Consider the following 19,537-nt stretch of genomic DNA (forward strand, 5'->3'; position numbering starts at 1 on the left):
CAGCGCATCTCACTGTGACTCCAAAATGCAAGTTGTGCCAGAGTAGACAAGGTGATGTAGGACAGGCAACACAGCATGGCATAGGAACAAGATACCAAAAAATGTCTAACCCGCTCTGGTAAGCTGTTGGAGGCATCTGTCTAACTGTCCTTTGGCTGAGGTTTTGGGAATAGCTTACGGGACTTAAATGTACTTGCGATATATAAAGATTGGGTTTACAAAGGGTGCATAAATGTTTTGTACTCAGTCTTAACTTTCAAGCCTTGTCTCCAGTCCGAGGAGCTGACACTATGTTTGCTCTGGCACCCCAGTTGCAGGTTAAAAGTCCCTTCAAGCTGATAAAAGGGCGCAGGCAGGTGAACCGTGCTGATCAAGTGACTGGGAGAGCTGCATGCCTTTCTTTTATTCCAGTTTTCCATGGCACCTCCCTGAGATCAGCAAGCCAAGCCTGACTCCAGGGTGGGCTGCCCTGCTAGAGAACAATGTAGATGTGCAGTGAGAGATTAGTGAACAAAAGCTGAGGAGTGTCTCGGTTCAAATTAAGTAACAGATGGACCTGGTCTGTGTGGGAGCTGATAACAGTTATAAAAAGGCCATCACCAGACTGTGGCCAGCCCACCCTGGAATAAACCCACTCAGTCGTAAATCCTCTGTGCTGTTATAGCTGCTTGTGCTAGTAAGGCTTTATTTTTACCACCTATCATAAAACAGCATGACTTATTTTGGATGCATGGCTTGTACCGCTCAGTTAAAAGGGTGCCAACTCTGACAGACACCTACAAGCAGAGATGTGCCCGCCTGGGCAAGGAACATGAAGCATAATTAACCTAGAGAAGGCAAATGCAGCATTACAGAGCAGTGTTTGGCATTCCGCATGGTTCTGGCTTTTGCTTTTCTCCTCTCTTAGGTAGCTTGCTGATGGCATTCCTTTCTTCTGAAATGCTGATAATACGGGAGTCTCTGAAGGTCTCAGCAGGATCAGGACTCCATGGACAAAGTTGTGTGGAAGACCTCTGAGTATCTGCGTTCATCTGAAGATGTAAGAATTTCAGACTTTGCTGTTAATTCACTTTTCCTGCTCACCACTAGAGAAGGCAAGGAGATGCCTGTCTGCAAACAGAGTATGTACAGTGTTGGAACAAAATCTTAACCTGTTTAAATCTCCTGATTTAAACTGGGACCTTAAAGACCTTACTGTATTTGCTGCAGAGAAGGCCCATTAGCATTCAAGCCATGCACGCAGTCTTTTTTCCTTCATTTTATTTTTCTTTTCCCCTCCCCATTTTGGACAGGAGGATTTACTGTTCTACCTCCTAATCAGACAGCAAAGCCATTGATACACACACAGCCTACACACTCAGTAGTGAAACCAGGTGCTATCAAGGAGATACGAAGCCCTCTTAAGAAAAAAGCCTCTCTGCAAAACAGCCTTCTGCACACAAATGTTTCTCCTTTCTTCCACGCAGGGAGGGAAGCGTAGGTGTTGCCTGGTGAAGACCACACAGCGCCTTCTGATGGTTTCCCAAAGCTTTATTTCATCATGTTGGGATGCAGCTGCAGACACACTGTCTCAAATACCCATCTGACAAGGGCTTCTGGAGGTAAGAATTTCACAATCTTTGGTTGCTGTTTTGCTCATGGCATTGCAGTGCGTTTAGAGATGTGATATTAAGGCCCTACATATCTGCACCTTCACAAAAATGAGACAGCCTATTCTCACGATCAGATTTTCACGCCACCCACTTCGCAAATCCTTAGGTCCGTGCTAGGAGGAAGCATGATGAGCCGTGCTGCAAAGCTGTCTGAACAGGAGGAGTTCAAGCTTACTCAGGGTCTCAGCGTAAGTCTGAGCTCTTGGCCGGACATGTTGAGCTTGGATCTAGTCCATCAGCAGGTTCTCATGCTCTGCTCTCCCTAAGGGAGTGCAGATGCTTTAGGAGAGAGCCAGAGCTGAGCTGATGGCTGGCAACCTGGGGAGAAAGCTCCCATGTTGAAGGGCCTAGCATGCTTAGCCCATTTTACAGAGATAGCTTTTCACCTGTGAGAACAGACATGGCTTGAGAGACCAAGAGCCAGCTCTGCGAAGGTATCCAAGTGCTGTTAACATCAAGGGGAAGATGGGCATTTAATACTTTGCAGATGTGGCTGTACCTGCCTTGTCCAACATCTTAATCTGTGCATGATCTGGTCCTAGCTCTCCTGTCTTCCCAAGCTCATACCCTGGTTTCGGGCTCTTCTCCTGGAAAGGACTGAATGTACGTGCAAGATCAGACGGAAGCAATACTTGGGTGGATGACTAATACCTAATACTTAAGAGATAAAGAAGAAAGCAGCAAGGGCTAGAGCGTTTCCAACTTGTCAGACTGCATCGCTTTCTGTAGTATATTTTGAGCCATCTTCAGCTCAAAGGAAGATGGAAAGAGTTAGAATTTGCCCCTTAAAATCTGGAAGAAGGGTAATGGAGAGGGAACAGAAAGGAAACGGGAATAGGAAAGCTGTGCATAGAAGAGGCTGTTATTAGCAGCCCTTGCACTCCTGAATTGCTTCTCCCTCCCCAAGAAACGTGAGGCTGAACTGAAAGTCTCATTTTCCTTGGGTAAGCAACAGCAAATAGGGCATGAGGCTTCTGCCTTGCATTAGATAGCACTAACCAGGGGATTAAGTCCTGCCCAGATCATTAATTTTGCCTTGGTACTGGCCTCTGAGGTCAAGCCCCTTACACAGATGCTCTGGGCTTGCAATGTTAGGCTGTCCAGGAGGAAAAAACAGGGGCAGGTGGCCTTGCTGTGTGGCTCTGAGGGAAGGTCATTAGGCAAGAGAGCTTCTAATTACATGTGCACCAAGTCTTTGGCAAAAGCCAGAAGAGAAATAAGGCAGCAAGGAAACAATTACAGACCACTTGGCTAGGAGTGTATTAAAACAGTCACATTCTACTGAGCGCTGTTCTTGCCATTTTCATTAGCAAATGGACAGTATAATTACATCTTCAAACTGGCCTGGCGCTCAGCCAGCATGGACCATGAAAATCAGTGCATTGAGAGAAAACGGGACATGAGAGGATCTTGGGAGGTCAGCTCATCCCCACCTCTGCTTTAGGGCGTGAAAACCCCAGGAATATAACTGGCTGGGCCCCTGGGTGTCTACTGAGGTTCTCAGGTGCAGTGTTTCCCCATGATCATTTTCATCTCTTGAAGTGCTGTACATTTATCAGTTAAGCCTCAGTCCCTTCACATTCAGTGTCCCCTGCACTTCAGTAAGGACGTACAGTTCCAGTTCACTGGAGGAAAAAACTGAGGCATGGGAAGTCACAGGGAGAGTAAGGAACACGCTACCACAGCTGGCAGTGGATACACCATTCTGTGATCCATCTACCGGGTGAGAGTGCCTTACAGCAGCAAAAGCAAAGGCCGGGAACAAAAATGGTGAGCGCTGAAGAGAAGTGGGAAGATTTGCGCAGCGCAGACTTGAAACCAGCCCTTCCTGCCTATTCCCACTTGCCTTCCATTGTTTCCCTAGCCAGCCCCAAGAATTGCCATACAGGCACATCCTACGTTATTTCTCACTTCAGCAAGTCCCTTTCCTCCCCAAAGTGGCAGATGGTGATACCAAATTAGTGCCAAGTGGGAGGGAACCAGCAGATAACTGTGATAAGAGCCAGGGGCAACGGTCTTCCTCCTGTCCTCTCACTTCCTCCCGGCAGGGCTCCTGCTGCAGCAGACAGATGCTAAGGGAAGTCTCCAGGGCAGAGTCAGGTCAGTGAGACATGGCAGGGATCTAGGGCCAGGATCAGGGAGACAGAATGAACGGTACCAGGAAAAAGGGCAAGTTCCTTTATTTTCGTCTTGTGTGGGAATTTGACTCAAGGATAGCTCATAAACCCAAGTGACGTTTTCCAGGCTGAGCGCCAGCCAACGCACAGACTTGATCTCAGCAGGTACTTGACTTCGACAGGAGCTAGGATGCTCGGTACCTGCTTGACCCTGGCTTTTGATGAGGACATGTACATCAAAAGCTGCCTGAAATGCAGAGACAGGAAATAAGCGGATATGCTATCAGCACCAGGCTTGGCAATACTCTTTAGTGTCTGGCTGTGTCCCAACCATCAATACAGAGACTCGCAGGGTTTTAGCCTATAATCCTCTATTCCTCTGTCTGTGACTCTAATCTCTTGATCCTCGGTCCTCCTCCAGCCTATAGCTTCACCACCAAAACATGGATCTGAAGTTCTGCTTATCAGACACCAACGATGTCATCTTCCTGTGGAAAATGGGAGTTGGGAAGAGAGCAGTAGTCATCAGAGCCAAGAGCTGAGAGTAGGCTAGAGAAGGGAACAGGAGAGGGCATGAGCAAGTACACAGAGAAATCATTTATGACAAGACTGAAAACAGCTCTCTGAGAACATTTCTTCCGATTTTACAGTATCATTTTTGTCCTTTTTGGTGTGTATAATTCTAGCCTCGGGTATAAACCACAATTGTCTAGCTAATGCGTTGCACAAAACATGTACAAATGAACGTTGCATGAGACTGACTGCAGGCATCAAGGGAGCATTCACATCTGCCTATGAGCGTGCCACCAAGAGCCTGTGAAGCTACTGCTGTCATTCCACGCTGGAGAGGTGGGGCCGCCTTCTGTAAGGCAGCTTTGAAGCTTTGCAGAGAATCTGTCAGAACAAAGGATGCAGACCTACAAGGGAAAAAGGCATGCAGCAGAAAGCTGCGTGAGCCATGTGCAGGCCTGAAGACATGCGAGGTGGGGGAATGTTGTTCTAGAGGCAGCCCTGAATCACACGAACAGATCTGAAAAGACTTACCTTGTTAACATCAGCCTGAGCATAGGCTGCAAACCTGCAGAGGGAGTTGCGCTGCAGGGTTCAACAGAGATTATTTTCTTAGGAAGTACATCGGGAATTAAAGGGAGCCCAGATGAAGTCACAGACAGATAAAGATGAGAAGTTTGACGCAGAGCACTGTCAGGGAGATGCTGGCACAAATGAGCAGGGGAAGAAGGAGGCAAGTAATGCAATGTCAGAGCAAAGAGTGAGGACAAAAGCCATTCTGGCTTCTCCCAACCTGGATTCCTCACCAAGGCAAGCTTGTGTAATAGAGCAGAAACAAGCCTTGGCATGGAGGGGTTAAAAGATTACTTGTCCTGGGGGAGTTGAATTAGCCACATATCTGGGAACTAACTTCTCCCAGACCCTGACTTGTTTTTCTCCTTAAACATCTCCTGCTGCTATTTTTAGCAGAGAATTTTCTCAGCCGAGTGCTCCCAGTCGAGTCCTGGTCAGAGGCCCTTTTCCCAGAGAGACACAGGCCCAGCAGCATCTGCTGGTCCCCAGTTCAGCTTAGCTCAGTTTCATGGTCCTGCTGGCTCTGGTGTTTGCGTGTCGCACTGCCGGGCATCTCCCGAGGCACAGGGACAATCCCCCCAGCCTGGTGCAGGCCTATTAAATGCTCTCAGACCCTACAATCCAGGGGAGGCTGCAATCTGGTCTGCGATTTCAGAAGCAGCTACAGAAGAGGGTGGACAGGACTTGATAACCACCTGCAGGCTTTTTAAGAGTATGAATGGCAAAAAAGGTGGGAAGGAGATAGAAAGAAATGATTAGGCTGACATTAATAACAGGATCTGCTTCTCAGCACTAACATCTATTTGGATTCATTCCAGTTCCTCCAAGGGAAACCATGGAAGCCTTTATTGTTCATAAAAGTTGCAACTAAAATCAGACTGCGTAAAGCTTAAGGAAATACCTCTCAGAGGACAAGCTTGCCTTGGCTGCTGGAAACAAATGAGGTAACTCCCTTCCTCTTCTCCGGTTTCTTGGGGCTCTTAATCCTCCTTAGCCAAAATGCTAACCTGCCCATCAGTCCATGCCTCCCTTCCCCTGGCTCCTCGCTGCTCAGCTTCCAGCACAGAGCAAGCGATCTGTCTGCTCAGGCTCTCTGCCTATGTGCAATTAGCAATGTGTCAGTGAATGTCCGGGGCGGTTCACAGGGAAGCAATGCTTGTAACCTCTTTTATCTACAGCTTGATTTAATGCCTGCCTGCCAGAGACGGGCATGTAAATCAAAAGGCCAGGTCAGGGCGCAGGGATGGACAAATTCAGTAAAACAGGAATGAACCCCTGGCTGGCTGTGCTAATGTGCAGTTGGAGCTGGGGGACCCAGGAGGATCGAGTGCTCAGGATCCTGTGAATCGAGCGTGGCTAAGGCTGCAGTCCAGCTCTGGAGAACAGCAGTGGTCGGTTGGTTACAGCAGAGCCACAGTCAAGAAGGTCCCTCTAACAATGGCCCCTTCTTGGTCAGTGTATCTGTTGCCTGTGTGTCTTGGAGTCACGTCAGTGAAGCAAACAGATTGGGAACATATTTGCACTCCCCACAGCAGTACAGAAGCCAACCCAGGCGCAGAAGAGCAAGCTGGGCTCTTTTCTGCTCCTTGCCTCAGTGCCAAGTTTCCAGCTCTGCTTGAAACCTGTGGCCGAGCCCTACTTTGGCAGGGGTGAAGGGAGAGGACAGGCAGGGTCGGGAAATACTCTGCTTCCAGCTCGTGCTTGCAGAAGTTGGCAGCTGACTGCAGGAGAGGGGAGCCAGACTGAACTCAACTGCACACCTCTGAAGGCCTCCGGGAGATACTAAACCTGGCACTGTGCGGCTCTGCCCTTCTCCCCAGCTACGCCTGAACACATGGGGCCGCGAACAGCAGTCCCCTTGACAACCCACAGATGCTGCACGAGGGCTTGTCCCAAAGGCGAGAGCTACCTCCAAAAAGCTTCCCCACGCCCGGCGTGAATCCCAGGAGCCCAGGATTTCTCTCTGGACCTTCACGTATGCATTCCAACACGTGGGCACTTAACCTTTGAGGCTCCTTTGAAAATCCCAGCGCCAGCGTTTTACGGATGAGTGGGTTTCCCCTAACATCTGCCCCCTGTATCAGATGCTGCCAGAGCTTCTCTCCCTTCTGGCTCTGCTCTCAGCTGAAGGACAGACAATAGGCATTTGAAGGCAGTCTCCGCTTCCCCTCCCAAACAGCCTGGGGGAGATGGCATATCAGAGCCAAGGCAGAGCTGAGAGCACAGCTTGCCAGCCAGCGACAAGTCTCTCTAGATCACAGCCTGCCTTTTCTTTCCCTCCCAGGGTAGCTGAACCACTGGCTACAGTTGTTACTGAACATGCAGGCCAGCTCTGCTGGGCAAGTCCCAGCAGCATCCAGCTAGCCAAACTGCAGAACTCTTGTCTTGGCACACTGCTGCTGGAGCCAGCCTGATCCCTCTCCAAATGCTGCCGAAATCGACTGACCTCCCGGATTCCCAACCCTGCAGGCCAGAGCACCAGTTAATGGACCTCTCCTGTACTTCTCTGCCATGCCAGCTCACCTGCAAACACCTCTCGGACTTCCCCTTGCTCACTCTTAATAGCATCTAGCTGCAATTAACTGATCTGGGCAGCGTATGGGACCCAGAGCGGAGCAGTCCCACCTGCAGGAGGTTCAACAAGGGTTCAGTGAGAGCTGGCTTGGATTCTCCTGAAGAACCATTGTTCCATCTTTCTAGAAATAGCTCCGCTTCTCGCATCCTGGAGCCGTTCAGTCTGTTTGGCACTGTTTCTGCTGCTTCAGAGACAACAACAGAGAGTGAGAAAAACCTGTCTAGACACCGTTTACCTTCCATGGACTCCCATTGCCACATCAAAGCACCACTTCAAACAAAGCCGCAAACTGGCCAAGTAATAATCCCCAGCTCTCCTGTGCCCGCTGCAGCCAGAGGCAGTCAAACCCACCCATCATGCTTCAGAGTTCATCTTTAATCCAGGCCCTTTTGACAACAGGAAGAGAGGTAGGATGAAAAATCGCATTACAGGAACGTCAGCAGAAGTCACCTGGCCTCCGACTACTCAAGTGAGGGCTACGTCCTTTTCGCTCAGCATCCAGGTACAAGCAGGAATCTCATCTGCCTCCTGTTGGCAACCTGCAAACCTCCAGCACCTTTCAAAAGCAGCCAGACAAGTCAGTGCTCTCCGCTGTCCCACTTGTCCCACCTGCTCAGCCGCTGGATCCCTTACCTTTCCAAAGCCACGTGTGTGAATGCTGAGCAAGCCTTGCAACAGCCCAGAGATCAGAGTATCTTCTGATGGCACCCAAGGAAATGGAGGTCACCAAGAGCTGCAAGCAGCTTGTCCACCGTGAGGCAGCAAGTCACTATCGGAGCAGGGCAAAGTCACAGGAGCTCAGGTAAATGCTCAAGATACCTTTACACCAGGGGGGCAACAGTATGAAAGGAGCTGGAGAGGCTTTTCAGTCACCTGAGCTCAAGTTACTTGGAGTCGCTGCTTGGGGAAGCGCCTGACACTAGCATCAAGCACTGGCCATACATGGCCACCACTAGAACAACATCTAGCTCATTATTTCAATAAGGGACCTTTGAAATACCTTCTGTGTGAGAGACAGCTAAGAAAATCCAGTCTGGCTTTGTTCTGTCTCAGGCAGAAACAGCCTTTATTTAGCAAACTGCTGCTAACAGCTCTGTCTCCTTAGTCAGTGTTTAGGGAACGAGGCTCCAATTGTTCTGAAGTCTGGTATTGCAGAAAGAGCCTTGATAATGAGGTCTACAGGAGACGATTCCTCCTGACAGGCCCACAATGACCTAGAAATCCTACTTAATTCCCTGTCAGTGAAAAGTGCTGAGTAACAGCGAGGTGCAGAGGCACCGGGGGCTGGTTTGCGAGGGAGGCTGCAGCCTCTGTTCACGCTTTGGGCTGTGATGCAGCAGCGCTAGGGTGGCAAAGCCAGCACAGCTCAGCTATGCAGCAGCTCCCCAGATAAAGCAGGGAGAGGCTTGCCAGGCACACAAACAGAGGTTTGCTGTGGGAAGGTTTCTAGCCTCATCTACAAAAGACTTTGCACCACATAGAGCATGCGGAGTGCTGGGAGCAGAAGTCTCTGTTTAACACAACAGTAGAGACAGGACTAGGCACTTGGAAACAGCCTGGCCCTAGCTAGGGCTCCTTTGAAGCCCCCCTCAACAGCAGCACCTGGATGTAGTCTTCTCAGTGCAGTAAGCGTTGTCTCCTCTGCGTCACGCTTGCTTGCGAACTGTGCCAAAACCGTCCCAAAGGCTTTAACTCCCTGAACTTAGCCTGTGTTCCCAGGCCTAGCAGCTCACCAACTTCACCTGCGCAGCTACCGGTAGGATGTACCACCATGGTAGGTGCTACCGCGGGCACAGCCTCTCCTGCCATGTGCTGGAGTCGCGCAGGTGCTGTCTCCTCTCCCGTGGAGGTGGAGGTGGGATGAGCTGTGGCTCTCTGCCGCACCAGGCAGTGTGCGTGCCCCGGAGGCACTGCTGAGCTTTTGACATGTTCTGCCCAAACCACTTCTCCCCATTTCCTTGGAGGAAAATGCAGGAGGCTGGCACAGGCTCAGGCCACAGACATGCTGCTTTCAAGCAGTTGGTTTTCAACAAGCAGCATGCGTACCGTGGTTAGGAAGCTCTGGGCCGGATGGCCCAGGGCCAGCTAGGCCAATAGATGAGGTACAGGGACTCAACTGGAATGTGGGCTGGATACAGCTGACCTTAGAGACCACCCCCCATAAAGACCCTTACAGGCATGTGCTTGCCACCTGTTTCAGCCAGCAGACGAGGGGCTAAACCAGGAATTCTGGAACTGAATGCAGGGTCTGTTAACGAGTGGTCTGAAGACTCCCACCCATGTGAAGCTGTTGCTGATGAGTGCTCTCTTACAGATGCTTGCAGAAGAATGCATCTTTGCCCATCATGTGCAAGACTGCTACCCACATACTGCAAATGCAGCCCTGTTTGAAGTACAGCTCAAATATGCAAAGGACTGCTGTAAAAAAAAAGAAATGTGGAAATGAAATCACCAGCCGAAACAGTGTCTAGAGACAACTCAAGCCAAGTCCCTCGAATGTCAGCACCAGAAGGAAGGCTCTGAAATGGAGAACCGCAGCGGCTCTGCTGGCACAGACAAGATCTGCCTCAGACAGGAGGAAAAGACATATGCTGAGAAAGGAAGGACCAGCTTTATTTTACTAGCCTGTGTTCCCACCAGAGGTGCGCTTTAAAGACTGCCTTGCAAAGTAGGAAATTAAATCCAAAGGTGCCTAGGCATCTTCCTCGCTGTCATCCCCTTATCAGTTATCTCCAGCCTGCTCTGAGCCAGAAGATGAAAGGATGGTAACACCACTTATCTTCCCACTTAAGAACACGCTTAGCAGCTTGCTGTTAAAGAGGAAGACACTCAAGCCTCGGGAAGCAGCTGTAAATTCTGCAAATGGGTTCCCTCGCATTTATTTGAAGGAGCTACTGCTTCTCAATGAGGGACACGGATACAAAAAGGAAAGAGAAGCAGGAAGCCTTTGTAGCACAGAAAGACTTTGCCTCACGTCCAGAAAGTGAAGCTGAGTGACAGATGCAAGACGTATGACATGTGTGTCTCAGAAGTGACCAAGGATGAGCCAGGAATTGAAAAGCTCTTGGGAAACACTTCAGCGGCCAGAATCATGACATGTTTGTCACTAGACCACAAGAAGCTCCAAAAACACACTCTCCTCAAGACTGTGCAGTGTTACAGCCAAGACAGTTAGGGATCCCCTTACATGCTGCATGCAACCCAGCTCTGGCTCTAACAGTCAAGGCCAGGTCATTGCACATCCTCTGGGCGTCTTCAACAGAGCTGGATAAGGGATAAGTCTGCTGCCTCACCTCTGAATTTGACCCTCATCTCCCCTCTTCGCAGAGCTACTTCTTATCACAGCGAACCTGAGCCCAGCTTGCCTTTGTCATTTAATAGCTGAGTCAAACTGTAAAAAGGGCCAAACAGGATCTGTTCCAAATATTTGCAGGAGGAGGAGGATGGAGGAGCCTGCAGCAGAACACCAGGAGCCTCCCAGGGCGAGGAGAACAATCACTATTGTTGACCAACAGCGGGCTGCTGGCGGGCCACGAGCGTGCCTCGACACAGTGTCGGGGAAAAAGCCCCCGAGCCCTCCCATGCTCACAGAGCCCGGGGAATGAACTGGAATCTGGAGTCCCCTCTGTCCCCTGGCAAGGCCCCAGGGATCCAGTGCTGCAGACTTATGGGCTCTGACTGCAGCTCAGCTGTTGACTTGGAGAACTCAAGGCGCAGCTGGCAACTGGGAGAGCATGTGGTGCCTGTGGGTGAGGACAGCTGTGTGCAGGGCAGACCCACCAGAGGATTTCTGATGGAAGAAGAGAGAAGTTAGTACCTGGTTTAACCTCCCCCCCAGCATGCACAAGGCAGCTCTGGCAGGCGGAGCTCTGTGCTGCCCTGTTATTTATGGGATGTTGAAGACTGGCCAGAACGAAGGGAAAACACCAGATATATAAGGATGCTTACCAACTCAAATAGCCAGTTCTGCTTGAGGGAGAAGCCCCGAGACTCAGGAGGTGATTACAAGGCCCTCTGCCTTTCATCTCCAGATGGCCAGTTCAAATGCAACTCCGTCAGCACTGACCAAGCTGTGGCCTGCTAATAGCTATTTGCTCATGCACAAGAAATGAGATAAGCCATTCCCTCCTTGCTCCCTGAGAGATCAGACCAGCCCCATCGATGTACACTATGTGCTATCTCAGCAGACTAGCTAAGACCCAAGAGGGAAACAAACCAGCACCTCCTCTGCTGTAGGAGCTCCTAGATGAACAAGGAGATCCACGGTGGTTGAAGCTAACCGTGTTTCACTGTGTGTGTACCCAGTCCTGCCAGCAAAGCACAGATCGTTAACGCTAACAGGGAGTTGTGTATTACTCCTTCCACCTTGGCTGCTGGTATCGAAACACCTCAACAAAACCAACCCACTCTTCCAAGGATGGGGGGCTCCCACCGGCCAGGGAAGTCAGGCTGGTCCAGAGGTACAAGTTGCTGTCGTGCACGGAGCTGGGACCTCCCCTTCTAAGGTGTGTTACTGATGTAGAGGACCTCGCTATTACAGAGCGGATGTTTTCCCGGCTCTAGAAATAACTAACTCCAAACAACATGAAAAAATATTTATCTTTGGGCTTTTGCAGAGATCAACGCAGAAGAAAAAGATTAAAGCAAAGACCTGAGTGTGTATTAAAAATAGCTGTTGATAAGATCCTTTGAGGGGATAAAAGCTATTTCATAGAGCAGCAAGAACTGCAGGACTTTGCAACACCTTCCCTGCCGTTAAATGTGTAAGCTCCCGGAAATCATTCGAGAGAGCGTTCGCAGCCAGAGCGCCTCAGGAGGAAGTCCATTAGCAGGCAGCAGTCTCCTTAATGGATCCTCGGGGTGTGCGGTAGGCGCTGCCCTGCCCATGGACGCTCGGTTCTGTCCACTGCTGCGATTCAAGGGCTGCCCATGCATTCATTATCATCCAACACTCGAAGGAATGCTCCTCATCTTTATGGCAGCCCGACAGCGCGGTGAATGAGTCTTTTGGGTAGGTTTCATTGAGAGAGGACAGAAATTGGCGTAGTGAGTTTTCACTTTTTTTTGTTGACAGCACCTAGTGCAGACAGACACCATCTGTGGACAGAAGCCGTACATGCTACTGTAATGCAGGTAAAAGCAGTAACATCTGTCAAGGCCTTTGTTTTCCAAGGACAGCATCCTAGCAAAACAAAAATATTGTCTCCATGGCTGATCTTGGCCTAAGAGATCAAGCAGAGACTTGTACATTTATCTACAGACAAAATCATTAAGTCCTCAGCTGTGCAACCGATTCCACTGGAGCAGGTCTGACAGCACGCAGCCACCCCAGAGAGATGTAAAGTGGTGGGAACCTTTCTACTGGGAATGAAAAGCAGGACTGCTGTGCAAGAGCACCGCTGCCCCTGTTAAAAGGTAAGCTTGGTTTCTCAAAATAGCTCTCTTTCATGGCATTGTTTGCCTGTCTTATTCCTTATTGCTAACAAAACAAAAATTCTGACTGACTTCAGATAGGTAGAATATTACGGGCTCCTTCAGCAACCACTGAAGGACTTCATGATTATGCATCTTGAGACATACTGGGCACAACTGCCAAAAATGGCAAGTGAATTAGGTGTCTCAGGTGGGGGAGAGAGCAGCGAAGTCAGATGCTTTCAATGGACTTGAATACTTAGAATTATCATACTTCCACCCTTCAAAAGAGAATCTAAAAGGAAGTGACCCAATTGACATCCCACCACGCTGGCTGCCTACATAATGAATTGCCCTGAAGCTTATTAAGGCAGGGATTTTCGGAAGAGGCCATGTTACAAACACAGCCTCGTAATGAGGAGAAATCCCCTCTGATTGCAGTGGATTTATCCAGCTCAGCAGAAAGTCTTACCTAGGCTACCAAAATTTATTTGTAATAGTGCAATTAAAAATGTTGAAATACTGCTGAACATTGTCAACTGTTACCTCTCAGCCACAGGCCAAATATACAGTAAGTCCCTGGCACATGGCAGTTTTGAAGCTCAGTGTCTTCAAATGAGCCAGCTGTGCCCAAATGAATTAAGAGGACTCTTAAAAATCCGCTGATCTTACGTTTGTGTTGTAATAATCAGGTACATTGATGGGAGTAGGTTAGAGTGTGTTCTGGCTTTAACTCTGAAATCCCTGGGATTTGTGACTTTAAAAAAAGAAAAACAAAAACCTTGAGCATTATCTGAACACAATTTAATTTCACCTACTTCATCTATCGCTGCGCTGAAACCTTCATTTCCCCTTGTAGCTGACTCCGTTAAGTCCTGTGCTCCATCCCACAAGGGGCACTACATAACCCAAAACATTATATTATTTATACTGACAAGTGATTCTTGCATGACAGAACAATTCCCATTAATTTTTGGAGCTTATCTCAAGTACCTGTGGGCTGTCAGGTTACAGCATGTATGTGGCTGGTTTTCTTTTTAATTGGTTAATGCCAGCCCAGTGGTGACTGTACTCCCATCTGACAGCTCTCAGCAGTCTGCAGGTGAGCTCATGGGAATCAAACCCAACTGTGCTCTCAGGAGCAGTGGAAATTGCATATTTGCTTCTTGCATATTAGTGGGTTTTTTTCTAAGAAATGTGAAGGCCTGGCTTATGGTGCTGCTCTAATAAGAACTGGGCACCAGCTCAATTCCGCAGCTGTCTTGGTTTTGCACTTCCAAGCTGTGCGTTAGACAGCTGAACTTCTGCGCAGGAGTCACACAAAGCTTTCTTACAGTCTGAAATGCAGCAAGGCAATCAAAGTTAGCGACTGCGGAGGGAGAAGTGATAACAGAACCTCAGCTGGCCACTCTTGTGCAGGAAAACATCTTTTAATGTACCCCTCCCTCAATATTTATCCTCAGGGGAAGCCTGCTTGACCTCCACTGAACTAAAATGAGAAGCAGAAGTTTGTGAGGATTTGGTTAGCCTTGAGCCCCGTGTTCTGGTGAAGTCCATGGAGTACCTTGCTGTCCTGTTCCCCACAGATGGACTCTTTTGCTGGTAAGTCCCTAGAAAAAGAATGAAACTCTCCGAACAGTACCTTGAATCTCCAGTTAATACTGAGGGTGTTAGCACTCTGAAGGGTCACCAGCAAACAGAGACCTGAGCTTTGCAGCCAAGAACAAGTCCAGGTTTTATATTACTGGTTTTTTTCCTGAAACTGAAAACTCTCATTTCCAGCATCTAAGCTTGAGAACTGCAACCCAACAGGTAATTCCTTTGCCTCAAGCGCAGCTGTTGACAGAACTGTACCCAAACAGCAATCCAGCCCCTTTGGCTGGAAATTAAGACTGTGTCCAGAACATTCATTAGTGCAATTAAAGCCATTAACTGGTTCTGAGGCTGTGTCCTGACTCAGCGAAGGAATGGGTTTTGTTTTATGGCACACACCCTTACTCCTCCACTACATGGAACTGACGTTTAGTGGTTGAATTTGGTTTTGATCCTGTGTCTCATATAAAAGGTTGACACTCCCTAGAGGTTCAGAGGGAAGGCAAACAGCCCTTATCAATAGCAAAAAGACGGTGCAGTTCATATTCCAGTTGATAGAGAAGCCAGATTGAGAATGTAATTATCCTAATTAATTTTATATCTTGAATTCATCTCTTTTTATATAAACAGCAGTTTCAAAGCAGGCCACCAGCTTTTGTGCAGAGAGCAGTTGTTTTATCTCATTGAGGGGCACGTTTGCAATCATGCTCTTGTTTTGCAGAAGAGGACTCGGGATCCTGTTGGTCTGTGGAAATTCTCCCCTCGCTAACTCCCTCCCACGGCTTCAGGCCTGCTCTGTAAGGAGTTCACGAACCTTCTCGGGATCATCAGGGCTTGAGGCAATCAACTGTGAAGCATTAGCTCTAAATATACAACTGGGAGGCCACTTCTGCTTCAACACACAAACACTCATCGCAAAGGATGATAAATCAGGGAGCGCAATCTGCAAGAGAAACTTAAATAATAATCCAAGTAGGCTGTAAGGAAAGCGGGAGCAAGTGGGGGCTAACCAATGTTTTACCCTTTGGAGACGGCTAAAGTTAGGGGCAAACTGGCAGGAGGCTCAGAAACCAGGGCCACCCACAGCCGTTACATAAAGCCGCTTTTGTCCTTATTTGTGAAGCTGAATGCAGAAGCTCATTCCGCTTTATTTACTTGTTTAGGTGATTTTTGGCAATGCAGTGTGCGTTCCCGGTGCAAATCCGTCAGTGTGTGGACACGTAACTGAAAAACAGCTGCAGCGGGCCAAGAGACCCAGGATTCAACTTGTACAAGGAAAATAAACAGGTCAGTAAAAGAACTTTAGTTCACGATCAGAACAACATCTCAGCCCACAGCTCTTTCTCCTCACTAAAAGCCCCCACATTTTACTCTTTGAATCTGCTTGTGGCTTCAGTAACCACGTAATTCTCAGAAGTATGCAGAGTAAGAGGGAATGTGCTGGTGTCACGTTCCTTGTCAACAGCTGTAAAGTAGATGTGCATCCAACTACTCTCTTTGGTGGTGATGCCAGATACTGCTTACCCAAATGGGAACACCAAGCCCTTCCCAAGAATTTTTTTGAAGATGTTATTAAGCGTCTGATTTTGGCACGGCTCTCAAAGCTGCTTGTCCTGATTTTTTACTGCCTGTTGAAAAGAAAGCAATACTGCAAATACTTCCCATCAGAAAATACCAACAAGCAACTTGTGATAAGTGCAGTAGAGCTAACAACATCTCCACCAAGTGATTTTTGGCACTGACAGCTGACTCAGAACAATTGCTGGTGGCTGGGACAGATGCACTTCACATGTAAAAATCAAAAAAGGAAATCTCTGTAGATTCTGAAAAGCCTTTTGCAAAATCCAACATATTACCAAAACCTCAGAATTAAATCAAAGGGAGATTTGAATACACTGGGCTTTAAAACCAAAATGTGCCAGGGACTTGCTGTTATCTCCCCATCGAAGGACTATCAGGTATCAACACGTTTTATTTTCAACAGGAAATATCTGAGAGTTTTGGGAAGGCGTCCGCAGCTCTGCCCTCAGTCCAGCATGTGAAATCCTCAAACTCCAAACGTCTGTTTCCCAGGGGAACCTTGTAACAGAGAGCTCAAGGTAGGCTGTACCACCGATGCCAGTCGTAAGCCCCGCTTTCCCTCACTGATGCCAGGAAGTTCTGCTGGTGTAATTACGACTGTGGCATTTCCCTGATGTGCAGAATCTTTAGATGCTTTTAGTGCCTAGAGCTGGATATGCACTGAATATTCCACACTCCACTGGCTCCTGTTCTGTGGCCGGGGTTTAAGGCTGTGATCAAGAGTAGGGTCTGTTCTGGCAACAACGCTGCAGGAGGAGGCAATCCCTGCTCCGCAGCGCTCGTAGTCTAAGCAGCACCTCATAGTCTAAAGGATGTGGGTCAGAGTGTGGCAGCTTGGGATCTCAGCATCTTCTTAGCTTTGTCAGCTACCTTTTGTGCCTTTTTTTTTTCCCCTAAGTAGTCAGCTGACATCAAACACATCCTTATGGTCTCCCTCCTATCTCGCTATCCAGCACCACCCTGCAGACCTCAGTCCATGTTCAATTTCACGTACTGCTGACAGGGTAACCTTAACTTAGTGGGATGCCCCCAGTAATGTCGACTGCAGCAGAACAAAGTTTTTTATGCTCAGCCTCCTTTCTGCCCACTCTTCTGGGCTTGTAACCCCAAATCTGGAAACAGCTGGAAATCAGTACAGGATGAGGCACTTCAATTTGGCCATAACCTTTTGTATGTAAATGGAGAGCAAACCCTGTTACTACTTGGTTTACTCTCCAGATAAATGTTCTCGGGCAGAGGTGTGAAACTAGCGGGGTTTGCCTGGTTTTAGCAACTTTTGTCAGTCTGAAAGCAGAAGTACCTGTAGTTTGTTTCCAGCCTTGCTATCTTTGAGGCCAGATTCAACAGGACACTTAGGCACAGCTCACACAATAGAGGAAGGAAATGAAAAAGAAAACCTTTCTACCTTGCAGCCCAACCGTAAGGAAAAGTTGTGTTAAGTCTGTCCTTTTTCTCATTCAAAGGGAGCGTCTGAATCCAGAGTTAGCACCTAGAAGTCTGCGCGATGCTCCAGGATCGGGCACTCCCAATTTCTCCCGCTGAAACTGTCTCTGCCACAAACCCCAGCACAAAGCAAGTGAACAACAGACCCCGGAGCTCGTGACAACCATCTCCTCCCTGCAGCGGAGCGTCGGAGTCATCTTCGCACCCCTCCGCTCGCTTTTTTTGGTAAATTTCTCACTGTATTGGAGGCCCAAGAGGCTCATTTGGAGAACTGTGTCAATACACTTCAGTCTTGAGTTGACCCACGCCGGTTCTTCGTGTGTCTGTAGGCACTCGCACGCGTGCACAGCCCCGGGTATCTGGGTGCTCAGCTGCCGGTTGTCACCCTCGCCCCACGCCATCCCGTCTTCTCCTGCTGCCCGGGCAGATGGGGGGAGGGCAACGCGAGCCCACCGGCTGCTGTCCCCCTCCTCATCCCCCCCACCCCCGCTATTAATAGCCAGACAACAAATGACCCCCAAATTCATTCCTGAGCGGATTTAGCAAATGGTTTTGCAATTAAAAACTGCAACCGCTCAGGCGGGGCCCCCGGAACAATGGGCGCCTGTGCCGGGTCGTGAATAGGCGCTAGTGTCCCGCTGCCTGCCAGCCCGCACGCTCCCCGCACCCTGCCCCGGCGTCGGGGCTCGGTCCCCCCGGCAGCACCACGCTCCCGGCAGTCCCGGCCCGCACCCCCCGTCCCGTCCCCGCACCGCCGGGGTCCGCGCAGCGCATCCTTCCCCGCTCCGCACCCGGGGCAGCGCGTCCCCCCCCGCCGCCCCTCTCCCCGGGGTGGCGATCGGGGCAGCCCACCGCCCCCTCCCTTCCCCCCCTTCCTCCCCCCCCCCCCCCCCCCCCCCGGGGCCGGCCGGGACTCACGCAGCAGCGGCAGGAGCGGGAGCAGCAGCCGGAGCAGCGGCGGCCGGCGCAGCGCCATGATGCGATGTGCGGAGCCCGGCCCGCCGCGCCGAGCCTGCGCACTGCCCGGGCGGGGCGGCCGGGGGCGGGGGGCCCCCCGCCGGGGGGAGCGGGGGACGGCCTCGAAGGCAAGGGCCGGGATGCCGGAGCCCACCCCGGCGCGGCTCTAGAGTGGGTGTTTCCCCCGGGTTTAACAAGAACCCCTAGAAAGAGGGGTTTCTCCGCCAGGGTTTGCCCTAAGAAGCTGTCTCGCTGCGCTGTGTTTGCCTCCGAACTTCTGACCAACGCCGAGGACCCGCTGGGGAGAGCGCGCTGCTCGGAGGGGCTGCCTGGCATCCTCACCCCGCGCCGAACCGTTCCTGGCACAGGCTGAGGCCGGTGGCTCTGCCCTGAAACACGGCTTGGCACAGCGAGCGTCCCCGCCTGCTGCACGGTCCTCAAAAGCGCCCCAGAACCTTTTTCCTTGATTAACAGATTACCAGCACTGGACACTCGCCCCGAATTCAGCGAGTCAGCCCGGGTCAGTGCCGGCTCACGCGTCGCCGACTGTCCTAGCATGCGGTGGGACTGTAATTAAGATGCTCTCGAAGATCAAGCAGCTGGAATGGAAGCCGAGCTCCTCTCTCTTCCATAAACCAGCTCCGCAGAGCCGGTAGAAATTAAGGGATGGACAAATGTATTTAACTTGATAACACAGCAGATCGAACTCCAGATGCTAATGAGTAGATTTAAAGGGCTGACCTGTGCCTGCTGAAATGAATACGGAGCTTCTCATCAGTTCCAATGGCCAGATGGGGGGTCTCACTGAGGGTTAAGGGGAAGGGATGGCCTAATAAGAATGTAGGGCTTAAAACCCGAGTCCACCAGTCTTTGGGTTGGGTGCCTGTGGAGTAGGGAGTCACTAACACAGTCCGTTCGGACTGAAATGACAGGAGGTGTAAAATAAGATGGCACAGAGTATAACCAGCAACAAAGAGCAGTCACTGAGATATCAGGTCCTTCTAACTTCCCTCGGCAGCTCGATCAGGGAGGAGCGGAGCTGAGAAAGAGGAAACAAGAAAGGATGGGAGGGTTTCTTACGTCCTACTTCTGGCCTTGTAAGTTGTGTTTATGCGGCCAGGTGC

General features: G+C 50.0%; 1 protein-coding gene and 1 long non-coding RNA gene across 2 annotated transcripts in view; one reads left to right on the forward strand and one right to left on the reverse strand.

Moving 5' to 3' along the window:
- Positions 1 to 18,455, reverse strand: part of JAM3 (junctional adhesion molecule 3) — a 31,403-nt gene extending 12,948 nt beyond the window's left edge. The window contains exon 1 of the mRNA XM_075442312.1: positions 18,375 to 18,455. Within this exon, the coding sequence (XP_075298427.1) occupies positions 18,375 to 18,432 (58 nt within the window). The 5' untranslated portion in view covers positions 18,433 to 18,455. The remainder of the gene's footprint in view (positions 1 to 18,374) is intronic.
- On the forward strand, positions 15,601 to 17,701 carry LOC142364087 (uncharacterized). Its single transcript, XR_012766140.1, has 3 exons — positions 15,601 to 15,719; positions 16,417 to 16,531; positions 17,477 to 17,701. It is a non-coding gene; the product is annotated as an uncharacterized LOC142364087 (long non-coding RNA).
- Positions 18,456 to 19,537: the final 1,082 nt, after the last annotated feature.

Source organism: Opisthocomus hoazin, chromosome 24 (assembly GCF_030867145.1).
Source record: "Opisthocomus hoazin isolate bOpiHoa1 chromosome 24, bOpiHoa1.hap1, whole genome shotgun sequence".
Classification (NCBI taxonomy): Eukaryota; Metazoa; Chordata; class Aves; order Opisthocomiformes; family Opisthocomidae; genus Opisthocomus; species Opisthocomus hoazin.